This window comes from Danio aesculapii, chromosome 25 (genome assembly GCF_903798145.1).
Source record: "Danio aesculapii chromosome 25, fDanAes4.1, whole genome shotgun sequence".
Taxonomy (NCBI): Eukaryota; Metazoa; Chordata; class Actinopteri; order Cypriniformes; family Danionidae; genus Danio; species Danio aesculapii.
Genome location: NC_079459.1, coordinates 20777599 through 20799578, shown reverse-complemented (window position 1 = coordinate 20799578; position 21980 = coordinate 20777599). Strand labels below are relative to the sequence as shown.

Genomic DNA, 21980 nt, shown 5'->3' with positions numbered 1-21980 from the left:
AATTAAATTAAATATTCTTAAGAATAGGATATTGTGTTCCTTAGAAGAGTGTACTTTATGATATTATTAATGGCATTATAAAATAAGTGGCATAAAATGGTCGTAAAATGACAATAATGTCATCTATTGCAATATATTTTGGTGCAATATATCGTACAACAAAAATAGATATTGGACAGGACTAAACCTAAGGGCTCATTAACCCAGAACACATTTTACTTTAATAATTGTAAGATGCAGCACTCATGAATGGGTTTATTAAAAGCACAACGTATCACGTCACATGGACCTCGCGCTATTATGAACATGATGTAATAATGGACCCCTTTAAAAAAATAAGAACCTGTAATGCTAAGCCTTTCAAACACCTCCTCCGCCATGATATAACTGTAAATAAGGGTGTATTCACAGTAGGCTATCTGTCACGTTTGACCCCCATTTCCCAGTTCATTTGATTAAGAGTGAGTGCTCCCAATCACACCCGGGCATGGTTCAGTTGGCTTGCCCAGTAGTGACGTCACACCTTCAAGCCTCATTCACACTAGTAGTGACTTTGTAGCTGCCTGTTACTCTGGGTGGCAATCTGCTGCAGAGCTGGGAGAAGATCATGTGAGCTCAACTGGTGCTCCTATTGGCTGATGTTTCAAATCGCTCTTCAACTGCTTAAAGTTGATGGATTCTCAACTTTGTCGAGTCACTCGACACGCCCACCTGGTTGCCAACGGTTGCTGTCACTTGCGTAGACTGAGGTCTCCGGAAGTCGATCACTCTCCGTTAAAATGAACAGTCACTTGTTGCGTTGCTGCTGCAAGTTGCTCAGTGTGAATGAGGCTTTAGTTTTGCGCTCAGGTGCACTTTGCGCTTATATTACAAGTGTACCGCACGCCTGAGTGCAAAACTGATGTCATGATGTCATTTTTATGATGTCTTTTTCATAAGGATTTATTAATCATTCTTACTTTTCAATGAACGCGAACTGTCTTAGTTTATTTAAGATGCAAACCCCTCACTGCACAACAGCTGCACTTTCAGCAGACCACCTAAATTGTGTAGCACTTTCACTTTCAAAAAAAAATTTCAAGTGTCAAAATGGTGGATCTGTTAATATTTTACTGTTCGTCGCATCCAAAATGACTTAAAATAATACAAAAAAGTATAACTAAAGCAATCTCCATTGTATGGAGCGAGAGCACCTCTTTCTAACTGATCAGTCTCATCATTGATGATGTATATGTGCTCAGGCTCAGAAAGTAAATCTGCAATGTGGGTGCAGGCCGAGGGGGAGAGGGGAAGGGCGACTATCGCACCCGAGCACGGTTTAAGGCAACCGTGCTTAGTGTGAGTACACCCTAAAACAGTTGTCATGCCAACTTTCCTCTATAAACAGAAGCTTGTAACAGTTGCCCCGCCTCCAGGCTCTTCTGATTGGTCCACTGCTTTTGGACCTGACAATCATGAGCTACGTCTAAAAAAAAATGCAGCGTTCATGTATGCGCATTTCAAAATATGCGAGACGCGAGCATAACGATCACACACATCTGTCCAGTGCGTTTTTACATTGAAAAACAATAGAAAAGCAGTATGTTGGAGAGGAAAAATGCATTCTATGTGAACAGTGCCGAACAGTGTATTAGTATGTTTTCAGTAGTGTCTCTTTTGGAACATACATCCTGTTGTTACATGTTATTAGACCGTTATAGAGTCATCAACAAGGACTTTTACAGCAGAAGAATGTTGTCAAATTTCCTATAACTATTGGCAGATGCACTCGCTTTTTGGCTTGTTCATGCCACAAAAACGTGGAATGATTAGGCAAGTGTTTTTGGGGGACTAAACTAGCCGCCATTCAAAAGTACCTATGATAAAGTATTACCTGGTGCGAAAGCCCCAATTGTCATGACCTACAATGTCAGTTTGTTTGAACATTGATTTAAAAAGTAAAATGGGATTTTTAATGAATATTTTTCTCAATTTTAACCATCGTTTACTCAACCCTGAAGAACACGCTGTTCAAAACCTGTATGCTTTTTTTCCCTGTAGAATACACACAGCAATATATCCATACAGTGGAATTCAGTTGGACCAATATTGTTTTAGACCTACTGATTTTCATTGTATGGATTGAAACGGTTAAATATCATAAAAGGTTTGTAAAAGACAAATTTCTCATATGTCGCAAGCTGTTTCTTTAACCTTGGGCTTGACTGAAAATGTTTCTCCTACTGAGTCATCAAGTACTATCATCTTGATCATCTGTGCAGTGCACCTACCATACCTGTTTTGCTAGCTGGTTAAGCAAAAAGATTGAGGATAGATCTTCAGGGAGCTGTTAAAGGAGACTTTGTGGAGGAAAGGACACACACAACATTCATTCCGCTTCTCTGCAATAGAGCCACTGAATGGCACTTCAAAAGCAAAGTGGGGTAGTGTTAATCCCCCTCAGTCGGCCTCAGGTTTGAAGTGTGATCAAAGTTGTGGCTGCACTGATAGATGGGCCCACTCTGGCCCTTTAACTGTCAAGAGACCAGGACGTTTTGTAGGCGTAACGGAGGATCTGAGTGACGTGCAGTAGGCCAGAGTACCTCATCACTCGAAGACAACCCTGGATGTTCCTGACAACCTCAAACACTTGCCGTGTGAGTGAGTTGTGAAGAGATGGATGCGCATAGATAAAGGCATGAAGAGGTACCAAATTTGTCCAGGCGATAAACCTTTTTGTTACGGTGGATCCATTTCACCTCTGGACTTCCTGTCCAAACAGCCCTTCAATAAGAAGTTTCACGGACACTTTAGATTCTTTGAATACCTGGGGGGTTTAATCAATAGCTTTTAAATTGCTTCTGCAATCAGCCTAAAAAAGCTTAATGGATTCAGCATGTTAAGCAATACCACTGCCATTTTTTTCAAGAGAACAATCTAAGGACAGCGCTTTTTTAACCTTAAGCTGAAACGTGTCTCATCCTGTTTTTCAAGCTCTCATTCTGTTTTTCCTTCTGCTGACACTGGGCTCCTGGTTTCCGCACCTCTCCACAGCCAGGAGGTGTGTGAATTGACCTTCCATGACCCCTCTCTCTCCACCATTTCTCTAGAGAGAAATGGCAATCTGCAGCTTGAGTGAATCTCACCAAGAATGGATGGGTTGCCTTTCTCGCCCTTGAGTTAATTTTGTAGTGTCACTCTGCTCTGAATTGGTAAAGGTGGGGAGGGGGGTGTTTTATACAGGAGCTGAAAAGTGCTCCCTGTTGCCTGAGGGACTCAGTGGCTCGCTGAGTCCTCATGAAAGAAAGCGAATGCAGTCGCTAAGCTCCTTGAGATGGACCGACGATGGAACACTGGCCATTTACATTTTGTCGATCTCTCCCGCCCTCTTTCTTAGATTGACATTGGGCATCCTGAGGAGAGAAGTGCATGCTGGGTCAGCCTAGGCCTAGCTGTAGATGTGGACTCATGCTGTCGCTTAGCTTCTCCTCTGTTCCTTTCAGCAGGCTGGAGTTTGCAGTCCTACTTACTGCCGCTTCATAAACCCTCAATAGCTGAAACACAATGGAAGAAGACAGGGGTCAAGGTTAAACCTCAGTTCCATCTTGTTGCTAGAAGCTTTATCAAGCATGTTTTCATTTATTTACAGATTTTACCATATATGCTACATCGTGCAAGAAAGTCAAGCGTTTTTACACTATGCTTTAATACTCTTGTAGTACTCAGTTGTTAATTAATTTTGGCATTGACTTATTGCTTGCCATATTGTTTTTGCCTTATGGTTTCAAACATCTAATTTGCTTTGAATTGTCATTAAGCTGAGACTTTCATTTAAAGAAACTTGCTGGACACATATTATAGGCAAAATCACTTCAGAGGATCCTGTGATGAAGTGTCTTGCCTAAGGTCATGATGGTAATATCTCATAGATCAACCCTAGAAGGTATTGAGCCCTACATGTTCCCAATATGGATTGAAGACATTTCTCATAACCATTCTATATCATTGTGACCCTTACTTATTTTTACATGTAAATGTTTTGTTTGAGCTTAAACAAAAACATTCAGATGGAGTGATGATCCAATGACAAAATAAATGATTTTAGTTTGAACTATAATCAAATATTTAAAGTACCGCACAAAACCTGCACATTATTGTCACCATAAATGTACTGTGTGATCCTCTGTCTTGTTTTGAGCAGTCATAATATTAGGATGTTCATTGCATTATATTGCTATGACACTTCAAGAGTCAGTTCACAATGTAAATGGCATTTTAGATCACCCTCTTCTTAGGTCATTTGTATGTTCTGTCATTATGTCCTCAAAAAATTTACTTCAGCTTGCTGTCAGCAATTTGTTGACCTCTACCCATTGTTGTCAAAATCACTGTAAATTGTTTTGTTGTCTTTAGTCGTGACATGTTTAGTGAAGACACTATTTTAGCATCAACACAGCTGAGATAGCAAAGACATTGGCTTTAGAGTGACAAGATTTATACAGGATTGGAAACTGTTATCCAAGTCAAATGATGTGTGATGGTGCTTTGTAGAATTGTAATCTTATATGTTAGAAGATCAAATTTATGGTGACACATTCACCCAGCATTCAGCACAGAGGGTGATGTTAAAATGTGGCTCATGGAAACAAAGGAAGGTTGTCAGGTTAGTTCCTGAACTGGTTATGGTTGAGTGCCATTACTCTACAGGCAGTTTCTTATAACAACGATTTGTCTTTCTCTCATTTCAGTTGTGAAGCCTAATGACAGCCTTAGAGGGTAGTCAAACATTTTCTGCTTTTCCATACCCTTACCATTAGTTTTAGTACCCCAAAGAATTTTGTAACACCCCTCGTTATGTCCTGTTAGCTACAATCTATTCTCATCAGTGCTTGGATGTCAAAACTGATTTTGGTTTAATGGTTGGAAAAGCAACTGCTAGTTATACTCAACTCTGCTGTTATGGCTAACCTCCATTCCCTGCTGTTTTGTTTGATAGGAACTTGAGCAAGCACTACTGAAACAAGACCAAGACTTCCTCTCAGTTCTCCTCTGCTCCCTGCTGAAAGGATGTTACCAGCGTAGCGACATTACGTAAGTGTACCATCATCAGTATTTCTCAAATCCATTGTGCTTTAATGTTGTGAATGTTTACCCAAAGTCCCTTTAAGGCAAGTAATTTCAATCAGTTGCCATCTTTGAAACGCCTCTTAGGCAGTATGCTTGGGCATTAAATCTGAATGGGGAAACATCAAATTCTCCAAAACTGTTTGCCAAGCTTACAATTACATTACATATTTGGAAGATAAACAACAATTTTCTCATAAGTTTCATTTCTAAACATTCTAATCAAACAAAATCAGCATGCGCACTCGAAAGGAACAATATCACGACACCAATCTCATTTATGGCCATTCTACACATAATCATCTACATTTACATTTTACATTTACATTTAGTAATTTAGCAGACGCTTTTATCCAAAGCGACTTACAAATGAGGACAAGGAAGCAGTTTACACAACTATGAGAGCAGCAGTGAATAAGTGCTGTAGGCAAGTTTCAGGTGTGTAAAGTCTAAGAAGCAAAGCATTAGTAATGTAAAGTGTTTTTTTTTTTGTTTTTTTTGAGAGAGTACAGTTAGTGGTATAGCCAGAGAGGCAGTTGCAGATTAGGAAGGAAAGTGGACTAAATAGTTAAGTTTTTAGTAATTTCTTGAAGACCGCAAGTTAGGGAGTTCATTCCACCAACTAGGCAGATTGAATGCGAGAGTTCGGGAAAGTGATTTCTTCCCTCTTAGGGATGGAACCACGAGGCGACGTTCATTCACAGAACGCAAGTTTCTGGAGGGCATATAAATCTGCAGAAGTGAGAGCACATAAGAAGGAGCAAAGCCAGAGGTCGCTTTGTAAGCAAACATCAGAGCTTTGAGTTTGATGCGAGTAGCAACTGGCAGCCAGTGGAAACGGGTGAGTAGCGGAGTGACAAGTGCTCTTTTGGGTTCATCAAAGACCACTCGTGCTGCTGCGTTCTGAAGCAGCTGAAGAGGTTTGATAGAGTTCGCTGGAAGCCCGGCTAGTAGAGAGTTGCAATAATCCAGTTTGGAGAGAACAAGAGCTTGAACAATGAGTTGAGCTGTATGTTCAGATAGGAAGGGTCAGACCTTTCTGATGTTATAGAGTGCGAATCTGCAAGATCGAGCAGTTCTAGAATAGTGATCAGAGAAGTTTAGATGGTCATCAATCATTACTCCAAGGCTTTTTACCATTTTGAATGCAGTAATGGTTGCCCCATCCATCTGGATTGAAAAGTTATGGTGTAGAGTCGGGTTGGCAGAAACTTCAAGCATTTCCGTTTTCGCGAGGTTAAGCTGAAGATGATGATCTTTCATCCATTGTGAAATGTCTGACAGGCAGGCAGAGATGGATTCGAGGGATCATCAGGGTGAAAAGAGAGGTATAGCTGGGTATCATCAGCATAGCAGTGGTAGGAAAATCCATGTTTCTGGATGACTAGTCCTAAAGATGTCATGTAGATGGAGAAGAGAAGGGGCCCAAGAACAGAGAACAATCTTTTGGATAATGCTTCGTCTGATCGCGCTGGTCTTCTGAATTAACCCACAACTTGGTCTTTATGGCAAATCACCTCCAGAAATGACAGTAACTCTTTGTTTACAAGTTTGTGGGCGTTTTAGTAGTTGCTGTGATGTCCATTTGACAGGACGGACTGCACCTCGCAATCGTTTCATACAGATTATAAAACCAATAAACTTTTAATTTAAATTCATTTAAAAGTACAGCTTTCAAGCTTTGTTTGGATATATTTCTTATGTCTGTGAAGCAAGTATTCAATGAGATTCATATAGTTTTTGACCAGAAAAAAAACTGTCGCAAAAGCACACGTCTGCTCTGAGCTTCACCCTGGAGAAAAATCAGTCTATAGCAATCAATAATTGGCTCCTGTAATAATACAAAGGGCTTCATTCACCACACTGACCGTTACACTTTTCCCCATTCAAAACTATATGAGTGACATGTCTTGTGTATTCTATAGTATTTGGTTTACCCCAAACACTCCATTTCCATTTGTCCTTTCTTTTGAAGGAGTCATTTGGTTTACAGTGAAGCACTGCTGATTGAGCTTAACTTCTACTGAACTTGAAATATGAGTATAATGTATTGTTTTGGTGTTTTAGAAACTCTTGAAGGGCCTTGCACATGGGATTGTACATTCTGACTGTGTTTGACTCACAACACACCTCCATCTGCATATGACCAGTTGCCCATAGTAGTGGTGTTACCTGCAGTAGTAGGTCAAGGGGCCATGGGCCCCATCCCAATAAAGAGTGTGAGTTATTGTGAGTCAGAGCTGTGATGAATGACTGGCCCCTAAAGGGAGCTCCCTTCCATAGCGGTGCCTCATCAGCAGCAAAAAGGAGTCCGGTCGATGACTGGGTAGGCAAGAATGATCCCTTTCGCATACTCAGGCAGGCCGTTAACAGGACGCTGGGTTTTATTGGATTCGACAGCAACTGGCATCCAGGGGGAGGCCGCGGGGCACTGGCCTTTCACAGAAGTGCCCTTTTCATTCTACATGTGCTAAACGCCCCAGCAGAATGGGGGAGGGAGTGTTACGGATGAGAGAGAGAGGCAGAGAAAGATGGAATGGCAGGGGGCCTGCAGCTGTGAGAGAGATCATTCTGCTTTCTCAAGATAAGCCTATTCTTTCTCTCCTTTTTTGCTCTCTACCTTCTCTCTTGTTGTCCTAAGGCTCACCCTTGCCCTGCACATTACCGGCAGAAACGGGGTTTTTGGTTAATCAAATTAACCCCACCCATCCGGAACTAATATTTTTTTAGCATGTATCATCACAACAAGACATGGTTCTACAAGTTAAATCATGAATAATTTATTAGCGTATCATTATAGCTTAAAATGAAGGTGGAAAGCCTTGATGGTCAGAAAATAAAGCAGTCTTGATGTGTTGGACAGTTATTTAAGAGTGTGTTCACACTTGGCAGGTTTGGTTAGATTAAAACAAACTCTGGTTGAAGTTGACTTTGGTCCTTAATGAAAAAGTGTGTGTTTGTCCACCTCTGATGCGGTTTGTCTTAAATATGAACACAAGTATTAAAGACATCTAAACAAGCCAAAAACAGGACATAATGTTCTAGCGTACTTGGTTTCTTCTGCTCACTGAAACAACGTTGTTTAATCTTTTAAGTTCAGTCTAAATAATGACCGTGTGAACACTTAGATAATTAGAACTAAATTATGTTTTTTTTTTGGGTCCAGGCCACAGAAACCAACTTTAGATAGAGTTAATTCTAGTAATGAAATGCATTGTAATTTTGTTCCACTGTTCTTTTCAGGATCCAGTCATTTAGCGGTTACCTGGAAGATATTATTAATTACCGATGGGAACTAGAAGAAGGAAAGCCCAATCCACTGAAGGAGCATCCATTTGAGGAGCTACCAACCCGCACACAGGTGGAGCTTTTGCACAGACTCTGTGACTATCGCCTTGATGCTGCTGATGTCTTCGACAGGCTTAAGGTAGCAATCTTGTTTATATGTGTCATAGCACAATTTATGCCTTAAATAAAAAATGAAAATTGCATTAGATCAATACCCTATCAGAAGTTATCCAAATTGGTTCCAGTTAAAGAGAAATACTGGATTTTGTAGGGCCTGGATTCAGACAGTTTGCGTGTTGAGCCTCTGGGGCAGGATGGGAATGGAGCCCTCTACTGGTACTTTTACGGTACGAGGCTATACAAAGAGGAGCCGGTCGAATTGGTCTCTCCCCAATACAGGTATGGAGATAAGATTTCAAAGAGCCTTCTGGAAATAATACGTTTTTTATTTGTTTGAAACCCCAAAATGGATGTTAAAAGCTGCAAATCATTATTTGATAGTAACGATAAAGCTTCTGAGAAGAAAAGAAGAGGGAGGCCTCCAAAGAATAGGCCGGAGGACATTGATTTATCAGTGTAAGACCTCTTTAATCATCTGTTGAATGTGTTGTATGAAATACTGTTGTACAAAGATAATCTTTTTTTTTTTAATTTTTAATTTTGTTTGTTTCAGGGTGGAGGAGGGGGTGGACTCTGTCAAGGAAGAGTACGAAAGTGTTGAGGAAACTAAACCTGGAATCAGTGAGTCATTGGAAAAAGGGGTTTGCTACTTTTATTTTGTTGAGGCTGGCAAGATGTGGAGTTACTGCAGAATTTTTTTTTTCCCTTCATTTTTATTCTGCATCGTAAGTGGCTTACAGTGCCCAAGGCAGCTGTAATGCATGTCTGCTGCAATGTGCATGAAATGCTCTTTCAGCAAAAGCATGAAATGTGGGGTTTTCATGACAAAAGTTAAAATGAAATGCTAGTAACTCTGTAAGCATTCTACAACTGCTGGCGTAAGAGATTTCTTAGAGATCAAAGATCTAGGTGCTGCTAGATGGCTAAAAAGACTAAAAAGTATTTGATTGTTATTGGGGTGCTTTGTTTTATCATAAAAATGCAAATTAAAGGTCTTGTGAAGTGCTTTGAAACGTGCTTTTTTTTTTTATTCGATGTTTGACGTAATCTCAATTGACACATGAAGAGAAGGTGGGACGTGGTGTAACTCCTCCTTTGATTTATCACTGCTCTACCAGTGAGAGTGGTTGAGCTCAAGTACATCAAATGAAAAGCATCTTGAAGGGGCGGGGCATATCAGATACTAGAGCACATTAATTGGTCACGATTTGATGAGAAACTGAAGTATGAGGTGACGTGAGTAAAACCGTTGGTCCATTTAAGACTGATTTATACTTCTGCGTCAAGTGCACACATATGGTCTGGTGCAGCCTTCATGTGGCCGCATAGCCCTCGCCATGGCTGATGCCCATCTCTAAAAAATGTAACTACTTGTCGCAACGATGCAAAGCCCAAGCTCTATGACTGGTCTATTTGGTAGCGGTACTAAGAGCCGCAAGCCTGATGGAACGAGTGTTTACAAGTGTCAAGTCCCGTGGAGGAGCTCCAGATGTAAACTTTTGTTTTGTGTTTACCTTATGATTAAAGTTGTTGCACGTCCGCCGGTTTCCGCCTCTGAATGAGTGAGTTTAAGCTACTTCTAGCGTTCAGAAAAAACAAAACACCCTCAAAGAAACTCAACATAGAGCAGCATAAAAACCTACTGCCAGCTGGTGTTTCAGAAGTGTTGTTGCAGAGCAACACAAACAGCACACAGAAATATAAATGCAAGGCAGACGCTCGATCAATCAATGCAGAATTGTAAGTCAGCCTTTAGGCGCAACTGAGAAACTACAAGCTTTAAATGTTTATATCTTTTTGTATTTTTCTAAACAGGAATTTTGTCACTGTTTTGGAGCAGACTAGCTTATAGATATCCTAAAAAACGAACAGCACTGATACAAGCATCTATATAACTATATTTTAATTTCATGAAACCTTTAATTTGTCTTTTTTTGTATTCTGTAGATCCTGATCTCAGAATATTAATTAGGCTTTATTGTGTTGATGATTTTAAACGTGTTAACACGGTGTTGTCTGTGTAATGTGTTGTCAGAGCGTGAACGTGGGGCTTGGTCTGTCATTTGTGAGACAGAAGAGCAGTGGGTCAATCTGGCCGAAAGTATTAAGGACAAGATCTCTCCTCAGGACCGGCACCTGCACCGCATCATCACTCAGAACTTCTTGCCTGAGATCAGTAACATGATCGAACACAAGGTGAGACTTTTTACGCTGTCATGTGATTATAATGATGGCATGAGTTAAACAGGGGTATAGGTCATAATCTAAATGTGGATTGACATCTCTAAGGTTGCATTTGCTGTTAGGATTAGTATGGTGTTTAAATGTTTCTTTTAAATGCAGTAGATTTGTCGTATGTATGTTTTTGAATGTTCAGTTATTAACATTTTAATATGCCCATAGATAACATTGTAACCAGATACCTGATTTGTGCCTTGTCTGGCCATATCAAATGCATGCTGGTATGCACATTTTGCTGTGGTGTTGACGTATCATTTCCGTGGCTAATCAAGACCTATTAGGGTGTCTGGTTGCCATAGCTACCCCACTTCCAGCAATCATCATTACATACCCTTGCTGTAAATTGTACATCTTGCTTCAACGCTTACAACCTTATGCAACTCCATATTTTCAGTTTCACCTGCACACAGATCTACAAAGAACCAGCGTTTTTTCTTGCAACCTTGATGCAATGGGTTTAAACTTGGACAACTGCCTCTTCAAATCAAACCCCTCCACCCACTCTTTCTCACACATTCACACAAGCACAGTCTCACAGCTCTGTCAGAACTAATCCATCTAGCCGTCGTCGTGTGGCAGCCTCTCACCTTGAGGCAAGCAGGAGCATGGTGATTGACGGCCTGCAGTGCTGCAGGTTTTTTGACCTCTTTTAAGTGGTGATACCACAGACATTCCATCTTCCTGGGATTAATTATTATAGGGTAATTTAAAAAGAGTAGGATACTGACTATATGGGAAAAGGGCTGGTTTTGAATGCCACCATGGCTGTTTGATTCTGCGATGATACCCTTTAGCCTCCTGCTTTGGTTAAACAAAGAGCTGTCCCAGAGTGACCTTCATGACACCCACATATGTATGCAACCACAACTGAACTGTTTATTTTCCCCAGGAGAAAGAGATGAAGCAGAAGCTGCTGAATTCGCCCAAGGAACACAACAGCCAATCTGAACAGCATAGCAGCAGAGACAGTTGGGTAAGTGTGTGTGTGTGTGTGTGTGTGTAAATATATACTCAACGGCCACTTTATTAGGTACACCGTAATAGTACCGGGTTGGACCCCTTTTCGTCTTCAGAACTGCCTTAATCCTTGGTAGCATAGATTCAACAAGGTATTGGAAATATTCCTCAGAGATTTTGGTCCATATAGACATGATCGCATTACGCAGTTGCTGCAGATTTTTTGGCTGCACATCCATGATGCGAATCTTCTGTTCCACCACATCCCAAAAGTGCTTTATTGGATTGAGATCTGGTGAGTGTGAAGGCCATTTTGAGTACAGTGAACTCATTGTTATGTTCAAAAAACCAGTCAGGGATGATTCGTTCTTTATGACATGGCGTGTTCTCCTGCTGGAAGTAGCCATCAGAAGATGGGTACACTGTAATCATAAGGGATGGACATGGTCAGCAACAACACTCATGTGGCATTGACATGATGCTCAATTGGTACTAATGGTCCCAAAGTGTGCCAAGAAAATATCCCGCACAGCATTACACCACCAATACCAGCCAAGATAGATCCATGCTTTCCTGTTGTTGACGCCAAATTCTGACCTTACCATACAAATGTTGCAGCAGAAATCAAGACTCATCAGACCAGGCAACGTTTTTCCAATCTTCTATTGCCAAATTTTGGTGAGCCTGTGTGAATTGTACCCACAGTTTCAATTTCTGAAATACTCAGTCCAGCCAGTCTGACACCACCAACAATGCCATGTTCAAAATCACTTAAATCAACTTTCTTCCTTATTCTGATGCTTGGCTTGAACTGCAGCACATTTTCTTGACCATGTCTAAAGCCTGATTAGAAACTTAACAAGCAGTTGGACAGGTGTTCCTTATAAAGTGGCCGGTGAGTTTATTTATATATGTGTGTATCTGTACTTTCTTGTTTAATGTGATGTAAGCTATAGTTTAATTTCTGCATGTATATCAAGCAGATGCAAGCCACAACTGAGGAGGAGAGGCAAAGGGATGAGGACCTGGAAAGGCAAGTTCTACTTGCTGAACAGCGGAAAGAAGATGAGAGACTCCTTCAAGAAGAACGGGAGCGAGAAGAACAGGAGCGAGTCAAAGCTGTTGAGGGTGAGTCACACTCCAGGTAACCGGTGAACAAAGTTTCACCAGAAGCGTGATCAAACACATACTGACGCTTGAGCACGTTCTGTGGTCTTCTCTCGACATGGCGTTTTGAAGCCAGCATGCTTTTAACCCAAGACTGCTTTAATCATACAAAGAGCTGAGCTAGGGGAAACGATCAACCTCGCTCCTCGTGAGAATTATCCAGCTCTGATATCCTCTGTCAGCGGGTTAATTAACTCTTGATTGTACTGCAGCTGATGGGCCTATCCACATTAATGTATTATGGATGAAGATCGGGCATGCAGTTCTCTCCAGTGGTTTCCTCCTCAAGCTCTTTTAATCCTCCCAGCAGGGAGTGTCAGTCAGGGCCTTTAATGTCAGCACATAAAGCACTTCTCCCCTTTATCTTGCCTCTGCCCTTTGATCAAATGTGCCTTCTAAGCTGCCTGATGAATTGCTCTTATTACTACTTGATTTTCGTTTGACAAAGTTTTCATCAGTTTGGCTTAGGTTGATGTAGGCAGGTAACAAGTGCACTATTAATAGCAATAGCAATATGCAATAGCAATATAACTTGGCTTTAGAATTTTGTTAATACCTGATGTGTTTTTAATTTGTTGTTGTCGTCTAGAGCGTGCCCGTAGAAGGAAGCAGAGGGAGGAGAAAGCCTGGTTGCTCTCTCAAGGGAAAGAACTTCCACCTGAGCTGCTTAATCTGGAAACTCACTCGCCTATTCGCAGAGCACGTCGCACCAAACAGTTGTAAGAACTTGGTTGCATGTCTCAAATTCAGTAGTTGCTTATAGTTTCCAAACACATTTGATGTTCGTTTTACTTTCTAATTAATATGTATAAGCTTTTATGTGTAGTTTGTTGGTGGTGTTAACGTTAATTACTTTTCTTTTTGATCTGTAGTTATGAGATAGATGACGATTACACTGCTCTCTACAAAGGTATGTTTTGACAGTGGTGTTTATGTTGTGGTCAAGCCCTAGTGTTCATTTCCTCATTCGGTGCTTGCAACAGTTCCGCTGAAATGATGTCAGATTATGATGTCAGATTATTTTCTCTTCAGTTTTGGAGGCCCTGAAAGCTCACAAAGATGCCTGGCCATTCATGGAACCTGTCGATGAGTCTTATGCACCTAATTATCATGAAATCATACAGGTGGGCATATAAGATATTAATTAATCAACTATTAATAAAGAATAATTCAATAAGATATAATTAGTCAATAAATGATGATTTTTGGCAGACACCAATGGACCTGTCCACTATTGAAAGGAAGCTGAATGATGGAGAGTACATTGCTAAGGATGAGTTCGTGGCCGATGTAAAGCTTATGTTTGGGAACTGTCTGGAATACAATGGAGAAGAGAGTGGTAAATATGACTAAACTCTGTTCTCTTACAAAGATTTGTTGCTGCTTAACTGAAGTGAAAACAAATGTACCCTTCCAAAATGTCGGAATGTGTAGCAGACTTATAAAAATGATGAGCAAAGCAAGTCACGCTAGAAGTGGAAATATGTGGAGACTGTCTGACTTTGATTAATTGAGAGTGATTGAGCTGTCCTCTAGTGCGCCAGGTCCTGCAGTGCCACAGAGACATTCCAGCCCCGCAGCTCCCTCCCTGGAGCCATCCATCCATCAGAATGCACTCTCTTGGGGTGGGTGGGGTCGGAGGTCAACTGTGGTTCTGTGACCTGGTTGATGTGCTTGCTCTGGGGAGATGAGACTGGCTGTGTATGTGTTTGTGTGTTGTACTTACCTGTTTTTGTCTCCTCAGAATACACAATAATGGCTGAGTCCTTGGAACGCTGCTTTACCCGAGCCTTACTGAAGCACTTTCCATCTGAAGATGGGGACACTGATGAGGAGTTCCATGTGAGCAGTGAAGACCGCAAGGACAAGAAAAAGAACAAGAATCACAAACAGTCAGGTCCCGAGAGCTTGATCAGAGCCACTGAGCAGGTTCAAAAACGCAAAACATCTAATAGTGGCAAAGGAAACAATCAACAACAAGAAAAGCCCAAATCCACTTTACAACCCCCTCCTCCGCATTACAGCAACGGTCCCCCACATCCTCATAACATCCATCCAGGACAACAACAGCGTGGCATGCTGCACCCTGCTCAACAGGTTAGACCACACTGTTTCTTAATTTGTTTATTGTTGACAGCTGAAACAGCAGTTCTGGCTAATATCCTAAAGTTTACTCTGCAGATAGCACTGCACAAGAGGCACTCAACCAGAATATTATAGTGTCAGATTCCATTTGTTGATGTCAAACAGGTGATAATGTATTATATTTATGATGTGACAGATAGAATGGGATGAATGTCACTACAATAAGTTATATGAAATGTGCTCTTGTGTTTTCCCCTCACAAATTTCAAATGTAAGTGTGAGTTTTTACAAGTTGTTTTTTTTTAAGTCATACATTCAAGATTTATGGCTATTTATTCTGCCTTGCATGTCAGAATAAAATGACTTAAGCATGTTTTACTGCACTGTTTTAATGTAACAGACAACCATTAGACAATTAGACAACCAAGAGGTACATTTAACAATTTTTTTTTTTATCATCTGAATCTATAGTAGAATTTTTTGTCTATTATCAATTTAAAATGTCTTGAATTCTATCTCTTTTATAATTTTTTGAGATTGCCATGAATATAGCCTAGATGCTGGCATGGTGTTAAAAAAAAAACACAAATACCCCTGTTCACATATTTTTCCAGCACTTAAGAGCTTTTTTTCCCCATAGTTTCAACGACCTTCAGGACCAGCGATGTATGCTCAACATATGATGATTGACAACCAGTATCCATATCCTGGACAGAGACCCCTCATGTCCAGGCCTCCTGGGGACCATGAAAATCAACATGTACCACATTACAACATGCAGGTATGATATCTTTGCTATCTATGCCAGAACTCACCTCCTGAAGATTTTTTTTTACAATTTTCTTTTTATTTAATCAGGGTTCCCACATAAATGGTCCACATCTTGGACCAAGATACGCAGTTGGACCTGATGGTCAATCTCTTCAACCTCCACATCAGCAACATTCCTATTCCGGTCCAACTCATGGTCCTTCTCTTGGTCCAAGGCCAATGGCCCTTCAGCCTGGAGGTCTTTGTTCCCCTCCACCTGAAGCCAATATGTACCCTTCACACCAACATCCAGAAGGACAGTCCATGCAGCCAATGGGGAACACGTATGCCAGGCCAGGTGTCCCAATGCATAGTTCATACCCTCCTTATGGCCCCCATGGCATGAACATGCCAAGGATGTGGCCACCCATGAACCATCAAAGGCAACCGACCCCTGGTGGACATATAATGCAAGAACAGAGTGCTTCTGGCCAGCACCCATACAATCACAACATGATCCACTCTCAACATAGTACAGGTTTTGCTATGACAAATGGTCAATTTAAAATGTCCTCTGCCAATTCCCAAGGTCCTGTTGGCCAAAGGCTTCAAGGAGGCCCTCAGGCCTCAAGGCTACATTTGGCATCTATGCTTGATAGTCCTGAGATGATAGCCCTTCAGCAGCTGTCAGCTTCATCATCTCATCATGTTGGGAACTTTCAGTCCAACCAACAAAGTGGTGGTAATACTTTAGTTTCTGCTGAACCGTCATCTCCTGAAAACAGCTCCACATGCCTTCTAGAGATGGTGTTCTAGACAAACAGCACACCCCTGTGTCCTTCAAAGGTAAGCATGGTATTTTTAGCATTGCATCAATTACTTTTGCCACTTAATTGATTTGAGCACAAAAACAATGTTGTTTATCCTGATAGGTTCAAGTCCAAAATCTGGCAATAAACAGTCAACTGGAGAAATTTCTCTGACTGAGGCTGAAAGTCGTTCATATCCCAGTACAACAAAAACATCTGAGCAACCTTCACAAGTGACTGGTCTGGCATCTGTATCCTCTCCAAGCAAGGAACTGAATCAGAATGAAGACAAACAGAGACTGTCAAATCTGGAGAAAATTCACGTCAGTGACCAACTGAATTCTCAACCAGGTCCACCAAATCTAAAGTCTGTGGATGGCTCTTCATTTCCATTAAACAGCCCTCAGCCAATGCCCCATAAAACCCCTGATGATATTCCCCTCAAAATTTCTCAACAAATAAATAAACATGCTCTACCACAGATTATTCAGAATGGCTCTCAACGGCAGTCTCAGAATGTTCCTCTACAAATTCTACAGAATATTCCTCAGCAGATGACAGAGAATGTACTTCATCAATATCATCAGAGTGGATCACAGCAAGTACAAAACAATGAATCTGCCAGAGGCCCACAGATAGGACCTCTCCATGGAATGCCACAGATTTCATCTCAGGGGGGTCAGCCTGGTGTTCATCAGCCTGCAACACTCAGCTCTCTACCTCCTAGCCACCCTGTATCTCATCCACTTGCTCAGCCGTCTCCAGCTGATCAGGGAGACCAAAGGCCCTGTGAGCCTACCAGCAGGAAAGTGTCAGATGGAAGTACAGCTTCCCAAGATGGCAGCAATGCTAATATGAGGACTGATTGTACCAGTGGGCAATATAAGCAACAGCCTTTCAGTCCCGAGTCAAAACCCCCGTTGGTAAGGCAGGAGCTAGCACCCCTTCAAAATCAGTCTACTCCAACTCACTCTCAGGGTCCAGAGAGCAACAATGTGACCCATTATGGTATAAGTGAGCCAGCACACCAACCGTTTGGCCCACAGACGGGTAGGCCTCTACAAACGTCAAACCACCAGTCTTACACAAGCCAGGGACCCCCGTCACATGAAAATAATCCTCATCAAAATCCTGCACACTATCCTGCTTATCACCAGCAAGGCATTCAATACCAGTATCGTATGACCACACAGCATTCTCAGGGCCACCTCAGCATGCATTCTCAGTTCCAGCAGCAGCAGTTTTATCAGCAACAACGACATGGAAGACCTGTATTTCCAACTGAGGAGTGGCCTAGACATCCATACCAGCCTCAACACACAGTGACGTCCAACTCTTATCCAACACCATCTGCTGGAAGTTTTAAAGGTAGGCACAATGACAATGGCATGTCTCCACATGGCTCTGATGGATCTATTGGGAGCTTAATGTCACCCAATCCTTTACCCGATGGGCCCCATAGCAATGCATTTGAAAGCAAAGAGGATGGAAGCCCTGCCAAGCAGGCAAGGACTGAAGAACCTTCTGAACGCTCAGAGAGCCCAAAGGAGATATTGGACCTGGATAGCCACAATGCTACAGCCCGACGTCATACTTCAGCTCAGCCGCACTCTAGTTTCCCATATGGGCCTCGTGGTATGCATCCCAGCATGCAGCAAAGTGCTGCTCCGCCACCCCATATGATGGCAAGTGGGCCGTATTCTGGCCAGCAATTTCCTAGTGGACATTTTGCACCACAGAATCCTCATCCACATTTGATGGAAGCTCTACAGAGGCCCCAGCATCTGCCTTTCTCCCCTGGTCAATCTCGAATGGCTATGTATAGGCATCCAAATGTTGCTGGGCACTTCCAGGGAATGATGGTTCCTCAAAGAGCAGTGGTTGCAGAACACTTATTTCGCAGTGGGTAAGAGATATAATTCAACACTAAGGTCTTCTGGATCTTAAAGAATGATCCATTTATAAATTGTACTTTTGTATACTGCTTTCACATTGTTTTTCTTAACTCTTTTCCTCACTTGATAGGCACCAGATGTTGCGTACAGCCTCTCCAAATGGCCAGGGCCATAAACAAGGAGTATGAAAACTAGGATTTTGGTGGCAGTCCAAGGAAAATGAATACCTTCTACAGCACAGTTACATCCTGCAATATACAAGGAAATGAAGACCACAACAAATTGTTTAGTGTGTTTGTTTGCGTAATAGGGCAAGTTATGTCAATTGGAGTCAACCTACTTGTGCAGAAAACTTTTTGAGAGACCATCCTCCCCTGGCATTTACTTTCACTGAGGAGGGAAAGAACAGTTTGCAGTGCCAAGAAGTAGTGACCACAGCAGCTTTTCTTCTCATCCTGGTTTGTTTCTTTGGCCACATTCCTAACAAAGGAACACAATCTCCAAGCTCTTTGCATGAGCTGTTACTTTGAAAGTAAAGATACTGAAATGTATCCATGAGAAGAACAAGATGTTAGTTACCAGTTGGTATTCTGGTTCAAAATTAAACTCAGGTGTAGCAAAGAAGGTTCTGAGGCTACATGAGCTTTTTTCAAAGCTCCATGGACAAACTAGACTCTTGCCTTCATATACTTTCGAATGTTCTGTGAAATAATTTTAGTACAGTAATTCAACTCAAAGAATAAAAGGAAGATCTTCTCCATGGGGAAAGTGACAACTGGAGAGTTAAAGGGGTGGTGTTCATCTTAAGTAAAACACATTATCCACTTTATTTCTGGTGATGTGCATTCTTTTAATGCCACTTCAATTTGAAGATTGTATTTGTTCTTAGACTGGCAGAGAACTCAGCTGCTCTATTTGTTATGCACTAGAAATAGTCTTTCATACTGGAATTAGTGGCCTTGGACTAAAATTAGACGTGTGCTTCTTTGTATGGGACTAATTTCACTTAAGTTGTTTCTATCTCTGATGTTTTGTCTTGTTCCATTTTGATGTGTCCTGTTAGTTTATGTGTGCACAGAATGAATCTGATTTTAGATACGGAAGTAACCATCTTTCACATTTTTAATATCTAGAAGGGCCACGAGTAATCTACAGCTTTTGGGATTCTTTGAAGACTGGTTTACTCATTGTGACCTGATATTATTCATCGCTGGCTTTCAATCTTAAAATGTTGTTTTTTCCACATATTGGAATGTAAATTGAACATCTAGCTAGAGTCACGATACTAACAATGTGTTAGATGTGAGTATATATATCAGCCTTAAAACTGACTTGTAAAAGTACCACTGTAGCTCCTTTTGTCCAATAGGAGAAATGTCGATGTGCTCATATTTTACATGAATGCTTCCTGTTTTAATTCAGCGTACTGAATATGTCCTCAGGGTGTAGTGGTTTTAATACGGGTATTGTCAAATGAATTTTCAGTGACAAAATTACAGTGAAATTTCACTGGAACTGTGATTAACTTCAGTTCTTGTTCTAACATCAGTACAGACGCAGGAACTAGGCAAGCAGTACAAGCAGTTAATGGCATTTGTCACACTTGAACAAGTCTGAAATTGTTTTAAATGCTTTTTTAATGGGCAAGGATCTGAAAACCAAGTAGGATGGTTATATCCAACTTCATTTCTCCTACTATTGTTGCCCTGCACTAAATTAATTGCTATCATATCTGCTTTTTTTAATGTGTTCGATTAGTCTGTCTGAATTTCTATTTTGATTCAGCTCATACTGACACACCATTAAAAAGAAACAAAAATTTGTCAGACCATGGCAGCAAGATTATCTACCTCATAATGCCAGAATGTGGCATATTCTCCATTCCCTTCAGACATGTGCAAAAATTATTTTTGTCACTTGTTTTTTTTTATACTCTGAGATATGCTTTTTCACGATTGAAGGCTCTATCCTTAAATCAACACCATAGCCTTAATATGTCCAATTGTACAACAGTCATTACTACTTTATCTGTGCCAAGTTTGAACATAATTAAAACATCTCCATTCTATAATTTCAATGCTGGGGTTCACAACTGTAAGTGTAATGAAGGCAGCATCCTAGGTTAACATTTTAGCCCTCACTTTGCAGCTTCGCCATCCACATATTGAAGTGGAAAAGCGGTTGTATACCTTGTACGAAGTAACTTAACAGTGATTTCTGTGGTACAGTAAGATCTTTTGTCCCTGAAACCTGTGATAGTGCATAATGTCAGACTTTTTTGTATTTTTGTGGACATGTGAACTGTTTGTATGTATTTTATGAACTAGGGTTATTAAAATGCTAGCACAGCTGTGAGACGACATGGGCATTATCCTCCATTTTGTACTCGCATGCGAAGTTTTATCACTTTACCAGTCCTCTGACAGACTGTCCTATTCCGCTGTTAATATGTAAAAGGGATAATTTAGTTGTATTGGACTACAAGAATGTGTGGGTTTTTCATTGTACAGATGTTTTTTGGTTTCATTTTATGTATTTTATTGATGGGTATTGGGTCTGTATCTCTTGAAACCCTTCAACATTTCTGCTGTTCTCTGTTCTGTCTGTGCTGGTTAGGCAACTAGTTGGTTAAATGTGAATCATATTTATTTGCTCTTATGTTTTTTGTAAGTTTTGTCTTTTTTAATATAAATGTGTTCTCATGTTTGTTTTGAAAAAGGTTCACTTTACCTCAGTGGTGAAATGGCATCCAAAACGACACCTGTAACTATCATTATATGAAGTTTACAAGTTCTTATCTGACTGACAAATTATTTTGGAAATGAACCGAAGTATTTTCTATACTGTACATTTCTTAGAATAAATTAAGTTTCATTAGTTTCTGCTTGTTTTCAAGTTTCTGTTCATTACCCTCAAAAATAATCCACCTTGTGAAAAATAACCATATGAGCAGTTCCGTGCAAATGTCAACCTTGCCATGAAAACGAAGCTTAAACCAAAACAGCGAAACCGTTTCTACAATTTTGGTGCAAGCAAGTATTTTACAGTACTTCAAAATTACTCAAATGTCTGTTAATGATTTCAAACTTTTATATTTCATTTAGCAAAGTCACACAAGTGCCAGTTTCACATCGGTCGCATCCATAATGAAACTTTTACCTCACAAATGAAAAAAAATAAATAAATAAAATCAACCATGTTTGTTTTATAGAGGGTCTACTGTTATCCTTTTGTTAAAATTGTTTCTTTTGGATTGTGGTTTAATTCACAGAATTTCTGCAAAGTAGGTTGTGTACTGTAAACTTTTTTTTTGTCACATCCATAACGCATGTTTATTTTCCTCATTTAAAATATAAAAAAGTTTTTTACAGATTGATATTTTTCTGATTCCATAACTCTGGTTCTTTTTAGTTCAATGTTTCATATACTTTCTCTGTGAATTTAAGTTTTGAGTTTTTACTGCAAATATCACATCCATAACGCTGGAATTGTTCATATGGTTTTAGTAAAATTGTAATACTTGTTTTTAGCATAAAGACTTTGTATAACCAGTTTTACTACACAT

The 21980-nt window shown here is 40.6% G+C and overlaps 1 protein-coding gene across 1 annotated transcript in view; it reads left to right on the top strand.

Annotated features, from left to right (window-relative positions):
* Positions 1–21295, top strand: part of LOC130219263 (chromatin remodeling regulator CECR2) — a 41663-nt gene extending 20368 nt beyond the window's left edge. The window contains 18 exon segments of the mRNA XM_056451585.1: positions 4976–5070; positions 8347–8530; positions 8663–8790; positions 8893–8967; positions 9065–9132; positions 10547–10707; positions 11642–11725; positions 12690–12837; positions 13466–13595; positions 13749–13786; positions 13909–14000; positions 14089–14215; positions 14621–14973; positions 15602–15742; positions 15820–16486; positions 16489–16557; positions 16644–18426; positions 18546–21295. Coding sequence (XP_056307560.1) covers positions 4976–5070; positions 8347–8530; positions 8663–8790; positions 8893–8967; positions 9065–9132; positions 10547–10707; positions 11642–11725; positions 12690–12837; positions 13466–13595; positions 13749–13786; positions 13909–14000; positions 14089–14215; positions 14621–14973; positions 15602–15742; positions 15820–16486; positions 16489–16557; positions 16644–18426; positions 18546–18603 — 4401 coding nt within the window. The 3' untranslated portion in view covers positions 18604–21295.
* Positions 21296–21980: the final 685 nt, after the last annotated feature.